This window comes from Asterias rubens, chromosome 12 (genome assembly GCF_902459465.1).
Source record: "Asterias rubens chromosome 12, eAstRub1.3, whole genome shotgun sequence".
In the NCBI taxonomy this organism is placed as follows: Eukaryota; Metazoa; Echinodermata; class Asteroidea; order Forcipulatida; family Asteriidae; genus Asterias; species Asterias rubens.
Window position 1 is genome coordinate 12,069,026 of NC_047073.1, and position 16,162 is coordinate 12,085,187.

A 16,162-nucleotide genomic window follows, 5' to 3' on the forward strand; every position below is an offset into this window, starting at 1 on the left:
CAAATCCGAAGACTTACATTAAACTTACACAGTAGACTAAAACATATCTACAATGATTCTAATTTGAAATGTTTCAGGTTCAGTCAACGAAGAAGACCGCGTTCTGCAGGAACAGCTTTCCCGCTCTCTAACAGACATGCTAAGTGCGGCGACCATTGCCGACCTTGATCCGACCCCATGGTTGCTGAGCAACCTAATGGATCGTTGTCTCTCGATGGTTGCTGAGTTCAACACTCTGGTGCCGGAAGAGTTCTATCTCCCAGCTCCTCCTTTCTATTGTCCGCAGCCAGACTATGAACCTAAGGTAAATATCACTGAAATTTCTAAGATATGTTTTTTTTGAATTGGTTAAAGGTACTGGACACTATTGGTAATTGTCAAAGACCAGTCTTCTCACTTAGTGTATCTCAACATGCATACAATAATGAACCTGTGAAAATTTGAATTCAATTGGTTGTTGAAGTTGCTAGAGAGAATAGTGGAAGAAAAAACACTGTTTTCGCACAAGTTGTGTGCTTTCAGATGCTTGAATCGAGACCTCAGCCGAGATCTCAAATTCAATTACAATATTTTAGTGAGAAATTACTTCTTTCTCAAAAACTACATTACTTCGGAGGGAGCCGTTTCTCACAATGTTTTATACTATCAACAGCTCTCCATTGCTTGTTACTAGGTAAGTTTTTATGCTTACATTTATTTTGAGTAATTACCAAAAGTGTCCAGTGCCTTTAGATATAATTGTGATGCGATCAAGCTAATTGAGTTATTTGTCAGGAATATCAGTATTTAATAAACAAGCAAAAACGGGCCAATGGGATGAATTTTTCGTTGAAGAGTCGTGGACGAGCGGTTAAGAGCAGCGATTTTAAACTCTGGTGTTTCTGATCAGCAGAGTGTTGGTTTGAATCCCCAGCCATGACACTTGTGTCCTTAAGCAAGACACTTAACCATTGCTTCGTCCTTCGGATTGGACTTAAAGCTGTTGGTCCCATGTGTTGTGTAAACCCATGTAAAAGAACCCAGTGCACTTATCAGAAAGAGAAGGGGTTCGCCCTGGTGTTCCTGTCTGGATTGGCAGCATATTGCTCCACAGCACCTTGTAAACAATTACATGGTGCTAATTTTTAGTTCTTATATCTCAAACTTCGTTCCACTCCTTGCAGTAATAATACCTGCGCTTTTTATCCTTTGGCTAAAGGAGCGTTATAAATACGGTTATTATTATTATTATTATTATTAATTTTGCAAACATTTTTTTTTGTAAATTTATATGCCAAAAAATATTTTATTGTGTAGTGACAACTTCCTTTCTGTGGTATCAAATGGTAGGAAATACAGAGGTTGTTTCACGAAGCAAAAGAATATATAACTTCCTTAAAGTATGAACATTTATATTATACAGTATTTGGTTATTTATAAAGTATCAATTGATAGGAAATACAGAGGTTGTTGTTTCACTAAGGGAAACAAAGTATTTGCTTCCCCAAGTATGAGCGTTTACATTATTTAGTATTTTATTGCTTTTTTAAAGGCAGTGGACACTATCGGTAACTACTCAAAGTAATTATCAGCCTAAAACCTTACTTGGTAATGAGTAATGGGGAGAGGTTGGTAGTATAAAACATTGTGAGAAACCGCTTCCTCTGAAGTAACGTAGTTTTCGTGAAAGAAGTAATTTTCCACGAATTTGATTTCGAGACCTCAGATTTAGAACTTGAGGTCTCGAAATCAACCATCTAGACACTCACAACTTCGTGTGACAAGGGTGTTTTTTTCTTTCCTTATTATCTCGCAAGTTCGATGACCGATTAAACTCAAATTCTCACAGATTTGTTATTTTTTGCATATGTTGAGATACACCAACTGTGAAGGCTAGTCTTTGACAATTACCAATAGTGTCCACTGCCTTTAAATAGTATCAATTTTAAGTATCAACTTATAGGAAATACAGATGTTGTTCCACAAAGCGAAACAAAAGTATTACTTCCCCAAGTATGAACATTTACAGTATTTAGTATTTTATTGGTTATTTAAATATGATCAAAATGATAGGAAATGCAAAAGGTTGTTTACAAAGCAAAATAAGGTAATACTGTACATTAGTTAGTTTTTTCTCTGGTGTTTGATCAGCAGAGTGTGGGTTTGAATCCCAGTCGGGACACTTGCTACGTTAAATTGGGGAGGTAGTGCTTTCTGCTCTACTGGCCAGATTTTGGACTGATGATACCCAAGCCTACATCCACATGGACTGTAACAGAGTAGGTGGCAATGACCTCTACAAAAAAATAATTGTAGCCCACACCTTGAAGTGGCCTTCAGGCCTTGTGTGTCTGGCGACTTGCATAACAAAAAAAATAGTAATAAAAAATGCTTATTCATATAGTACGAAATGATAGCAAACGCAGAGGTTGTTTCACAAAGCGAAATGAAGCATTACTTCCCAAAGTATGACACTTTAATTTAGTTTTTTGTTTTTTGTGTGTTATTTTAATAGAGCTTCAAAATGATAGTAAATACAGACGTTGTTTCACCAAGCCATGACCTTGTTATACGGTCATTTGTATCTTCCTGTTTGGTACCTAGACTTCTTTCATATTACATAATACTTCCAGTTGATCAGGATATGGTGCCCACCATGGGACAATGGTCCATCCTCTGTTATCATTAAGCGCAAGGAAACTACGCACATCAGATATCTGGTATAGGAAACGATGACTTTGCGATTCAAGATAACCAGCTTTATGCTTTGTTGTGTGTTTTTTTGGGGGGAACTGACGCTGAAATTCTTACGATTAGCCAGGTTGTGGTATCATGAGTCTGTAGGTGTGCTTGGTAGTGCCAGTTCATGTTGTACGTATCCATCTGTTATGCTTTAAAGCGCTGGACATGTTTGGTAACTGTCAATGACCAGTATTCTCACTTGGTGTGTCCCAAAACATGCATAAAATAACAAATATGTGAATTTTTTTGGCTCTTTTGGGGGTCAGCGGAGTTGCAAGAAAATAATTAAAGAAAAACACCCTTGTTGCACAATTTTTGTGTGCTTTCAGATCCCTGTAAAAAAAACTTGCCTGAAATCTTTTTCAAAATCAAATATTTTGGTGAGAATAATTTTGTGTGTGTGTGAGAAATTACCTCTTTCTAAAAAACTACGTTACTTCAGAGGGAGCTGTTCCCTACAATGTATTATTCTATCAACGACTCTCTACTTGTTACCAAGTAAGGTTTTATGCTAGTATTTGTTATAAGTTGTTGCCAAACGTGTCTAGAACCTTTAAACTAAGCAGAATCGTCCAATGGACAGATGACTTTTATTTGTCAACAGACATGTTTGCTGTCTTTGACACCCTCAACTTCCTGAATAGCTTTAGGAAGTGAAACATTGATGAGGGTTTATTACTTGTATTACTCAACCTCTGACAGTAAAAAAAAGGAGAAGAAAAAAAAAGAGGATTAGAACCACTTCATTGTTCTCAGTTGCTGCCAGACATAAATAATTTGCAGCTTTATTAAGGGGTCTATGTACTTTTTGTTGGACAAAAAACACAATGTCCAAAGATTTACACTAAACGTACACCGTTTGAAGATAATGATAGTAGAAAGCTTCCCAAAAAATATTTGTTGCTGAGACGCTGTAGTTTTGGAGAAATGAGTAAAACAATGTCATGAAAATAATTTGTGTCTAGAGACGAAAACTATTTGAGCATTGACAAACGTACTTTCATGATTTTTTTTTTACTCATTTCTAAAAAACTGCAGCACCTCAGCCAGTAATATTTTCAGGGAAGCTTTCTACTATCATAATCTTCAAACGATGTAAGTTTAATGTAAATCTGTGGACATTGTGTTTTGTGTTACAAAAAGTACCCAAATCCTTTAAAGGGTTTTGGGTACATTTGTACAGCACAAAGCACAAACGTCCACTGATGTACATTTAACTTACACAGTTTAAAGATAATGATGGTAGAATGCTTCCTATTACTCGCTGAGGTGCTGTTGTTCTTGAAACATGAGTAAAACAATTTCACTCTCAATGAGACGAAAATTATTCAAGCACAATTATAACAGATTTAAGGTTCTCTCCTGAATACATTACTCTTTGATTTTCACCTTTTTCTCAAAAACTTGATGACTAATGAAGGTGAATTTTTCACAGATAATTTTTTTATATTCTGCAACTTAATGTTTTTTGAGACTACACAGCGCTTTGAAACAGTGTTAAAGCGCTATATAAATGCAATTGAGTTAAATTACATGGAAGTGATAATTGTTATGAATGGTTACGTACATGTAAGAGGATATGAATTTTTATTCAGCTCATTCTTCTCGCTTACAGTGGTTAGTATTATGTGGAGATGGCAAAAACGGAAATGATGTAATAATTAATTTTGTAACACCCATCTTTATTTCAATGCTGTCCATAGAATTACATTTTTAGATCTGATGAAAATGTGGTTAAGGAAGGCTCAGTTGATACTATTTAGGTTTGGGTGAAGCAATGCTTTAATGTTTACCCTAACTTATTTATAGACAAGGTGCAGAGAAATAGACTAAGCAGAAGGGACAGTGAACTGACAAATAAAAATGCACATTCATGTAACATGATGAGGAGCAAAATGAAAGAAAGAGGGAGCAATGTTCTCAGAATTGTGTGCATGCCTAATACTATGTTAACTATGTAAATTTACCTGGTAAAGTCTGCTGCCACCTAGTGTTCCAAAGTCTCCCGCTGTGATTCACTTTCACAGAATGACATGTTTACAAATACAGGGCTTCATTGTAATTATTTCATTCAAAGTTTTTTTGATGTTCCTTATGGATTGGCTAACAGAAATAAATGAAACAAAAGAACTTAACATTAGTGCCCCGGTCATTGGGCCAATAACACTCATTGAATATTTCTCAGCTCCCTGGGGAGTATACAGCCCTGAGCTGCCGTGGCGTCAAGTGGCTTTTTCATCCACAATATCAACCTCTACCCTCGCAGGTACCCATTTACCCCTGGGTGAAGAGAAGCAATTACAGTAAAGCATCTTACAAGTGTCATGACAAGGATTCAAACCCACACTCCGATGACTTAACAACCAGAACTTCATTGTGATGCTCTAAACCACTCTGCCATGTAACACTATTCTTTACAGCCAATTCTCAATTTAAACCTTATTTTACTTTGTAATGTTTTTGAAAAATCTACATTTCATTCTGCAGGATTCCGATCCAGAGGAAGTATTATATGAGAGCAGCCTGAGGCATGAGGTCAATGATGTTATTCAACTCTTGCTGCTAGTCCTGAACTCTGCTAAGTGTAGTTTACCATGTGCACGCTGGTATGTGCAACAACTAGATATGTTGGCTACTGTAGAGGCTAGGAAAAAGGTAAGTGGTTGATAAAGGATTAACTTCTAAAAACACGGATTTAGTAGAATAAAATGCTTGAAAGTTATTATTTAAACAGATTTTTTGTTTAAACTTATTATCTATGTACTGCGCCTGTTGTTCAGCATTTTTGTCATTGTAAAATGAATCTGCAGTTGCTCCATTGCATTTTACCATTTAAGCATTTTACAAAATTGTGCTTTCTTATTAAAAAAATAAAATAAAATAAAACTAAAACTTTGGAAGCGCTTTTTGTAGTTTGAAAGGTGCTATACATGTATAAGCACGGTTTTATTATTGTTAAGTATTGTTTGAAGCTAAGCACGGTTTTATTATTGTTAAGTATTGTTTGAAGCTAAGCACGGTTTTATTATTGTTAAGTATTGTTTGAAGCTTAAGGACAGTGGCCACTATTGGTAATTGTCTTCACAGTTGGTGTATCTCAACATATGCATAAAATAACAAACCTGTCAAACTTTGAGCTCATATCGATCGTCGAAGTTGCGAGATAATAATGAACGAAAAAACACCCTTGTCACACAAAGTTGTGTGCTTTCAGATGCTTGATTTCGAGACCTCAAATTCTAAATCTGACGTCTCGAAATCAAATCCGTGGAAAATTACTTCTTTCTCGAAAACTACATTACTTCAGAGGGAGCCATTTCGCACAATGTTTTATACTATCAACCTCTCCCCATTACTCCTAATCAAGAAAGGTTTTTATGATAATAATTATTTTGAGTAATTACCAACAGTGTCCACTGCCTTTAAGCTCAACCACCACCAGAAGTCCAGCATTCTCCTGAAGACGAGCAGAGTATACTGTTCAAAACGTTATACCATACCGGCTCTTTTCAGAACCTGCACTCCCACCAAAGAGATTTAAACATGATTGCATCGGCAAGTTTACTATTTATTTAAAGTTTATTCCTATTAATTATTGTTATTATTAATATTAATCCTATTTGCGCTGTATCTTTATTATTCTTGATATAGAAGCAACCTCTAGTGTCTCTACCCAGTGTCTTGATTGACCATGCCCACTACCCCGTGGACCTACTCAAGACTGGCATTGACTCAGCTAACCTACCACATTGCACGGTCAAACTGCTGCAGATATTCCGTGATTTGTGTACATTGGTCTGGATGCTTCACACTCGGGACAAACTCACAATGGCGGTCAGGAAGTACCAGGCCTGCAGGGAACGCACATTACGTGTAAAGGTAATAATTTGGAATTATTGACTGCTATGAGGGGCACAGTTAAAACTATAGGCCCAAGGTGATGTCAAAACCATGACTATGCCCGAAGCAAAGCTGAGGGCATAGTTTTAACATCACCGAGGGCCTATAATTTTAAATGTTCCCCGATTATTAAGCAGTCAATATTTCTTTATAATACCGAATAAAGATTCTTCTAATCAACAACACTCTGGTTTAAGGTGAAATGTCGTCTGCGAAGAAAGGTCGCGCTATGACACGGAACGCTAGTCGTACATTACATGTATACATATCATAGTTGCGTTATTTTAAGAGCAAGCATAGTCACTATGGCGTCATATTGATAGAAAAAGGGGGCATAGCTATTTCCAGGACTCCATTCTTAACCAATCAGATTAGAGGATTCTATACATGAGGTGTATAATAATTTATATAGAATACATAACAGTCATCATCATTGACTTGACCATTGATCATGAAACATTTTACAAGTGTTGACTGCTTCAAATGCTATTGTAAAATATTATATATGTACCTGATGTATAGAATCCTCTAATCTAATTGGTTAAAATTGGATTCATGGAAATAGCTGGGCCCCCTTTTTCTGTCAAGATGACGTCATAGTTTTAACTGCCCGGGGCATAGTCAATTGACTGTACCCTCCCTGAAAATAACGGTCACAAATGCTTGGTTTAAGCATGGCTTGTACAAATGAATGATTCATACTTTGTGATTCTTGTTATGATTTTGTATTACGTTTTTGTATCATTGATAGCCTCAGAACAATGCTGAATCAGCGAAACACAAGGAGCTCCTTCAAGACATCCTATATTGGGCAGACCATCTCCATCCTTTCTCTTCATTCCTTAACCTCGAAGAAGAAGTCCAAGACATTCTTCTGACGGCAATCTCAGAGCTTCCTCCGACCAAGAAGACCGTTGCCATTCTTGCCCGCCACTTCCACGACGCTGGAAATCTTGCCCCGATGGTAGAGGAGAAGTTTCAACGACTGATGGAGAAACTGAAACGCAAAAGTGAAGTTTCAACTCGCAAGATGAAGAAGAAGGTCGGTGAGTCGGAGAAGGAGAATAAACGACTTAAGTTTGAGACACTCCATCAGCACTATCGATATGAATGTAAGCAACGTAAACTAGCCGTGAGTAACAAACGTGAGATAATAGGAGGCTGTGAGGTACAGGTGTTTACTGAAGTAGCTGACCAACTCTTCGCAAAGCAATCCCCAGATGAAGTCTCTCAGCACTCGGAGAGTGCATCCACAGCAAAACAGCAGCAGCAACAACAAAAACAACAACAACAACAACAGCAACAGCAACAGCAACAGCAACAACAACAACAGTCTGTAAATGGTGCAGGATTCAAACAGGAAGGAGAATGTTATCCCCTTGTTGGTTCCCGAGAGTTTGAGAGTTCAGCCGGGTATCTAGACTTCCTGGAGACTTTCTTTCTAGTGGCCTTCGGGAAAATCGTCCAAGAGAGTGCGCCATTCACTGGTAAACCTAAACTACCACTGCTGAAAGTTTATTCATCGGAGTTGAGGCAGAAGGAATTTGGGTCGGTTGTGAAACGGATGTCTGGCAATGCTAAGCCGACTACGGTAGAGATTGATTCGTCTAGTATTACAAGAGTCCAGTTGTCCAACAGAGACCCGAGTCAACTTAACCCGTTTGATATAGCAGAGAAACTGTCTGCTGATGATGAGACTAAATCAATCAAGAGCAGAAGTATGTTTCATCATAAACAGGATACCCTTGAAGGAACTGCAGATATTATTTCACTTAGGAGACATGGAAGCCGGGGCAGCTTGGTAGGTTTTGCCGATTCAAACAAAATGAAAACCTCGTTGTCTAAATCGAAAGGTGAGAATTCCTCTCGATATGGCATTCTTCAGCCGTACACTACAGTCGTACTGAATCTAGGCAGAGTGTATAAGAGTCAAGCACAGCTACTGCAATGGTTCGGAAGGTGGTCTGAGAGACAGCTTGCCATTCATGCATGTACGAGTGGACAGGCTGACAATGAATCCAAAGCTGTTATAAGAGTGCGCATTCCACAGCAGCTGGTGCTAAACAGCTTGTGGTTGGTCCGTCATATTTATAACGTAGACTTGTTTGAAGATCAGTCCATTCCAGAATATCCTGTTCCTATGAATTCACATGACGGTCATGATGGTGCGATTGAACAATATCCAAAGGAAGCAGACCAAGCCAGCTCTGCAAGCAGAGTAAAGGGAAGGAATGATAAAGTGGACAAAGATGAAGGAATCAAGGTTGAAAACCAGCGGAAGACACAAACAAAGAAAACATCGAAAAAGAAGAAGAAGAGAGGTAGTAGTGAATCCGATGAAGATAAGTCCTACAAAGAAAGTAGGAATTCAGAAAGAACAGAGAGAAGACGCGGAAGTAAGAAAGAGGACAGACGGAAAAAGACAAACAGAAACATCACACCATCTGATGAGAAGGTACGGCAGGAAGAATCTTCTGGCAAAAACAAGGTCAGACAAAAAAGACGACAGCTTCCAGATGTGACTCAATCCCCAAGACACTCGCCGTCACACACGAAGACAACCAACCAGCTACTGTTGCGGACAAAGAGTCCAAACTCATTAGAGGTTCCCAACTCCTCCAAACAAGCCTCAGAATTGGGTAGCGTTTCGGACATGTCGGACGGAAGCAGTGTATCCGTGAGTATCGCAACATCTCAAGGGATTATTGAGCTTAGCCAGGGTTCAGACGAAGAGAACAGGTCATCACGGAGGAAACCAGGCAAGAAACGACACCAGCAACAAAGGAGATCGAGGCAATCTGGTACTAGAAGGAGCTACATGGATAGTGATTCGAGCAGTAGTTCGTTGGACATTAGCTCATTAGATGAAGCTGACCTTGCGTCATCACATTATGGGTAAGTAACTGAACCCACCAATTTCATAAAGCCTGTAAGCACAAAAACTTGCTAAGCACAGACAAATATTACTCAGCAGAAACGGGTTACCAGCCAAAGTGCATATATTTTACATTGTTGTGACTGATGCCCGACCCATGCTTTTGCTTAGCATAGAATTTTGCTTCGCAGTATTTTCTGCTTAACAGCTTTGTGAAAATGAGCCCAGGACATTCTACATGGCCCAATTTCATAAAAGCTGTTAAGCAGAAAATACTGCTTGACAAATTTCTTTCCTGAGCAAAAAATTAGTGGGCACCCAGTTGCAATGTACATTTTATGGAATTTTTGCTGGTAACCAATTTCTGCTCAGCAACCTTTGTCTGTGCTTGGCAAGTTTTTGTGCTTACAGGCTTTATGAAATTGGAGCAGAAACTACTTGACAAATTTATTTGCTTATAGCAAAGATGAGTGGGGCAATAGTTGCAATAATGTAAATCTTATATGGAAATTGGCTGTTAACCAATTTCTGTTCAGCAAGATTTGTCTGCCTAGCAAGTTTTTATGCTTACAGGCTATATGAAATTGGAGCCTGATCAACAGTGTGTTAATGAGTTATTGGGGCTGTAAATTTTTCCTTCAAAAGAAACACAATGACTTATGTCGATTTCAAGAGTGTAGTTTTAAATTTAGATTGCTGACCGTACCAAAGTTGTAAAATTGTGGATAAAGATTATTATTAAGGGAATCAATGTGTGGTGAACAAAGGTTTACACACACCCACATGACGCGCTCTCCACCAATAGGAATAGCGAAACTGTCTGAGGTATTTATGAATAAGATATATGAACCCTATTTATTTCAGGAAACAACGTGCAACAGCAGATTGGTTAGTGAGCACAGAGAACCAAACGACAGAGGCTGAATATACTAAGATTGAATCCGAGGAGAAGCAACCACCGACTGATGCTTCAATGTCTCTCAATCTTAACATGAAGGATGCGGACGTCAAGAGACTGGTCAGAGAGGAATTCATGAGGATTATGAAGGAGGTAAACATTGAATAATCATTTGAAGGAACTGCATGGATGGGTGTGGTAATTACTCAAAATATAACATAAACAATAAAACATTGTGAAAAACGACTCCCTCTGAAGTAACGTAGTTTGTGAGAAAGAGGTAATTTCTCACTGACGCTGACCTTATAAGATGTTTCAGAGGAGCGGAGCGGCTCAGTTCTCCCGACCATTCCCCGTCAATCCTAACCCTTGATCCCCAAAAGGGATCGTTTCAGCGCGAATTTTACTATGGCCCCTGTGGCAAACATTTTGCCGCCATTCAACTTTTGAATTAAAAATGAGTCGCGACAAGTGTCAAATTCACAATTATTTGAGGTGCGAGTATTCAAGTAGTAATTTTCACTACCCGCCCAGGCCTGACGTGTATATGACTCTTTAGGTTTTATGGTCTGTAAGTTGTGACATGATGTTGCTTATTATACTTGTACTATTGTGCTATAAGTGCTTTTATTCACTCATTGTTTGCCTCTACAGAAAAGCAAGACATCACCCCAACCTGAAACTACAGGATCCACTAAATCTAAGCACGGAGACCAGGAAAAACCCATCAGAACTCTCAATTCAGTACAGGATAGCACTAGGCAGTCTGGTACCTCGTCTGATGCGTTCATTATGCAAGGTAAAGATGCAGAGACACAAGCACCATCCCCGGTTCTGCAATCATGGCATGGAGTCATGCAGTCATCAGCACAAAAGAACGGAACCCCTATGACTTCTGCTTCAAAAGATCTCAACAGAAATCACTTAAAACCCACTGCCTTGGGAAAACATGAACCGGTTGATTCCGGTCGTGACCGGTTGCAACCGGTACAGTCTAGTAATGAAGCCTCAGTATTGCATAGTGACTTCAAACCAGATCTTCACAGCACAGCATACAATAATGATGACTCTAAACCGGTTCAGACCGGAAGAATCTCTGATGATAATAGGACCAGAAGGAGAGTCTCTTCCTGTGAACCAGAAATGGATGAATTAAGAGTTGAAGATCTTGACATGGCTGATCAAGAAGATGGTCCAGATACTTTCCAGCACGGACATCCAAATTATGGTTATGGGAATAATGGTCATACGTCAGAACGCCTACCGCCACCGACCTACAAATCAACATTTCGTTTCGCCATGCAGATACCCATGCTGCTTACTGTACCTCCACAGAAGCTAGCTCAGGGTGCACTCGGCGCGGCATTCAACACCCCACACCAAGGAATGGCTCAATCACATCCCATTGCACCATCTGATAGGAGATCTACTGCTCCTGACTTGGATAGCAATGTGCATGCATCGCACTACCAACAACAATCACACAGGGCTCCTCCAGACTACTTCAGTCAGCATAGGACAGAACCTAAAGCCCCGTCTGAATCAGCCAGAAACGCTCCAACCCACCCACTTACAGATTCAAGGTATGATCCAGCAGTGGGCTTCGTGGCGAGGGAGCACCCAGTCCAGCATTTGGTAACCCTGTTGCATCCAGGTGCTCAACAACACCAAAGCAGTGACACCTTGCCGTCAATCCCACTACTCCACATGGAACCTAGGTATACGGTACCCAGTATGCCCCCACCTAGATACCCGAATCTAGCTAACGTATTCCCTAGTCACCCAGTACACCCGTCATCAGAGAGTCGCCTGCCACTCCTGCAACTGCAACCGGGTGGGAAGTCTTCTCAGTTTGTTCCTCTAGAGGAGTTGAATGCTTACGAGAGGAGACGGAAGCAAGATGGAGAGACGCATCCTGCCGTGAAGGCTAGACAGATGTATGAAGGGAAGGAAGAGACTCCAGGTCCACTACAGCTTCTTCATGTGGACTTAAAGAATGACCTGAACAATGTGACAAGGTACTTGTAGGATTTTATTTTGCTTATTAATTCACTTTTTGGTACAATACAAATATAATAACTTGACAAAATTCAAATTACAATTTTTAAATTCAGTTTTACAGAAATGACTTTTTCGTGGGTTGTTTTATAGGTGACATTCACCAGCACTATCAAATTGATGAATGGAAGAGCTAATTGCCCTGGGTCGATTTCACAAAGAGTTAGGACTAGTCCTAACTTAGGACTAGTCCTAACTTAGGACTAGTCCTACATGTAGGAGATATGAAAAACGTACGGCTAGTCCTAATTTAGGACGAGTAACCTGTCCTAACTAGAGATAAGACAAGTCCTAACTCTTTGTGAAATCCACCCCTGTTAATTGTAGAACCATTTATATTCAGAGCTGTGCAAATGATGAAAAAGGGAACCATCTTTTATCTTTCCTGCTGCTAAAATATAGGACTGCCTCTAGATACTAGGAAATCTCGGTGGTCTAGTTGGTAGACATCTGCTCTAGAATTGCAAAGGTTGTGGGTTCAAATCCCACTAGAGTAATATGCCTGTGATTCGTTTTCACAGAACTCAGGAAAGTACTGAGCATACAGTGCGAACACACATCGGTGTATGGGTAAACCAAAAGTTACCATCTTCTATCCTTCCAACAGGCAAAGGCGTCGTCATGGTCAGGACTCCCAGAGAGTACCTGGTGATGAACAATCGTCCATCATGGCTGATCAAACTGCTGAGCAATCAAAGAAGACGAAGGATGGTCCTGAACGGAAGAAACAACAATTGAGACGGGACCATCTTAAAGACAGAACTGAAAACAGACCCAGTGAGGAGAAAATTGAGATGGGCAGGTCGAATCAGATTGGATCCGATGAGAGTAAAATGAAGAGAGATGCTAAGTCAGACACAGGAGACAAAATGATGAAGTCAAGAGTCATCTTAGTGGATGAGCAGCCGCCTAAGGTCAGTTGCAGCTTTGTGTAGATTGTGTTGCTCCTAAATCATGATGTTCTCAGTAGCATTTACATCGTGGGAAATCTTTAGCTAAACTTGTGATAAAAGAATCAGACTTTTTATAGAGGAAAAGTATACCTTTTGGTTTTGAACCATTTGATTGATTGTATGTTAATGCAAATATATACAATAAAACTAACCTGTGCAAATTTCATTTCAAAAGGTAGGCGCGCTTTTGAGATATCAATTAAAATGTTCAAAGAGAAATATGTCCAAGCAAGAAGAATATTCTTTTATAGAAATACACAATCCGAAAAGCATTACAGACAGTAAAGATTCTTAGATTCAATTTCTTGGGGCATAAAAAATGATTATTTTTTCCTTAACCACATTAGTTTGAGGATTTTTTTTTCTCATAATGCTTTATACTATTGAAAACTGCTGTAGGCGTCTATCGAAAGTTGTTTTCCCCTTTATTTTAAGAATGAGACTAACAAGATACATTCCCTGTTAGGAAGAAGGAAAAAAGGGTCTGGTAAATTGATGGAAAAACCTCATTTGAATGAATATTTCATTTCCAGTACAGATAAAGAAGACATCTGATACCAGAACCAATGAGGAAATGTGCCCTTGAAAAATTAAAGAAAAGAAGAAAAAAACAAGATGTGCCAGCTTGGAACATTTCTTAACTGTTTTGCATCTTGTAGAAAATGCATCAACTTTTTTTGATAGTGTTGAGTAGTTGTTAATTTCAATTTTCTATTTCTGACATCCAGGGGGAGATACCATCAGAGTCTGATTCGGTGAACTCAAGCACTGATAGTGAAGAGGAGGACACTCAGAAGAATAAGAAGATGAGACAAGAAGATATTGGAACGGCTTATGCTATTAAACCAGGTTAGTTATATTAAACCAGGTTAGTTACATTAAACCAGGTTAGCTATATTAAACCAGGTTAGTTATATTAAACCAGGTTAGTTATATTTGGATATTAAGATATTGGGACTAAAGTATCAACACCATTAAACCAGATAAATTAGATCCAAAAAGAAACTAGCCCTGGCTAACCAGCGCAAACGTGTACTGTTCCTCGTCTGGACTGCAGGAATGTTCGATTTCAATGTTAAAAATACTTGTACGCGTATTTACTCATGTAGGACTGCTCCTTTACTTCAACACAATAATACGGTTTAGCTGAACATTCTTGTGGTCCACTGGATCGATTGCGGGCGTGCGCCCATGAGAATGTTCTTTTGCACCTAAGATGGTATACTTGGGAGATTGGCCCTCTTTTCCTATCTCAATTGACACTCAAAGGTTGCCAGTGTAGGTGCAGACACAACTTTATCTGGTAGATAATTCCAGGGTTGGACCACTTTGTTGGAATAAAAGTTGCCATTCAGTTGTGTTCTGGAACGTCTTTGATACAGTTTTCTAGAATGTCCTCTCAATTCCATATTTGGACGATCCCCATAAAGTTGATCCCTAAATAAATCAGTATTAAATAGGGACACGAAGATATTAAGAGCCTGTTTCAGAGGCACAACTGGTTATCAAAAGTTTCACATCAATAAACAGTCATTATGTTGTCTTGTACGTTTTGTTTTAGTTTTATTGTTAAGAGTTCTACTTTCATTTTGGAGTTTGATGTTCAGCATCACAATACACTTTTCCTATTGTAGAGATCTTGAATTTATTAATTTGAATGATCATAACTTTGTTTTGTGCTTGCCTTTTAGGATCATTTGATGCTATGCTTGATGACCACGAGGCTAGAAGTGCAATACCAACTGCAGCTCAAGTACATTATGATACCATCCAAAAATTACAAACCAAACCTATAGCCACTTCACATACCAGAAATGTCTCTACATCAATGAGCAAGGACGATTTCCCACATCGTAAGTTTGAATTTCAGACATTGCCTAGTAGTTTACTACACAACAGTATTGTTATTTCACATGCTATGAATACTAGGGACACTTTATCCTTCTTGATAAAATAACATCAAAAGTGGGTTATATAGTTAGCGTTGCAAAAACAAAGACTACATCGACGTGATCGGTAGAGATACAGAGGCTGAAATCGTGGACCTTCAAAACATGATGCGGAATAAACACCTCTGGCACGACGTTGTGCATGGAATTTCGGTTGCGACCGCCAAATGATGATGATGCAAAAACATGTGCTGAGAGAGTTTCAATAAAACAACTCGACTTAAAACCCCATTATCTCAGTTTTATTCTCTCGCATCTCTTGTTGTTTCTATACTTTCACAACTTTTGAACCAAAGGTGGTATCAACATAGGGTCTTAACATTATTACATGTATTAAAGACACTGGACACTATTATACACATATTGACTGGCAATGAGGTAAACTAGTGTACGTCTATTCCCCCGAGGGCCTTTGAGTGACCAGGATCACTAGACTATAATTATTAGTTCATCCCACGTTACTGTGTTTCAGCCAACCAGAATACAGAAAAAGCAAGAGGTGTGTTATAATGGTAATTGTCAAAGACCAGTCTTCTCACTTGGTGTACCTCAACATATGCACAAAATAACAAACCTGTGAAAATTTGAACTGAATTGGTTGTCGAAGTTGCGAGATAATAATGGAAGAAAAAACACCCTTTCTCACACAAAGTTGTGTGCTTTCAGATGCTTGATTTCGGGAACTCAAAATCTAATTCTGGGGTCTCAAAATCAAATTCAAATATTTTAGTGGAAAATTACTTCTTTCTCGAAAATTAGACTTACTTCAGAGGGAGCCGATTCTCACAATGTTTTATACTATCAACAG

The 16,162-nt window shown here is 38.9% G+C and overlaps 1 protein-coding gene across 1 annotated transcript in view; it reads left to right on the top strand.

The window, feature by feature from the left end:
• The window catches only part of LOC117297377 (ciliogenesis and planar polarity effector 1-like), a 65,116-nt gene that overhangs the window by 32,056 nt on the left and 16,898 nt on the right, over positions 1 to 16,162 (top strand). The window contains exons 15-23 of the mRNA XM_033780370.1: positions 78 to 304; positions 5,209 to 5,376; positions 6,373 to 6,600; positions 7,373 to 9,516; positions 10,361 to 10,547; positions 11,049 to 12,412; positions 13,060 to 13,366; positions 14,134 to 14,254; positions 15,097 to 15,258. Coding sequence (XP_033636261.1) covers positions 78 to 304; positions 5,209 to 5,376; positions 6,373 to 6,600; positions 7,373 to 9,516; positions 10,361 to 10,547; positions 11,049 to 12,412; positions 13,060 to 13,366; positions 14,134 to 14,254; positions 15,097 to 15,258 — 4,908 coding nt within the window. The remainder of the gene's footprint in view (positions 1 to 77; positions 305 to 5,208; positions 5,377 to 6,372; positions 6,601 to 7,372; positions 9,517 to 10,360; positions 10,548 to 11,048; positions 12,413 to 13,059; positions 13,367 to 14,133; positions 14,255 to 15,096; positions 15,259 to 16,162) is intronic.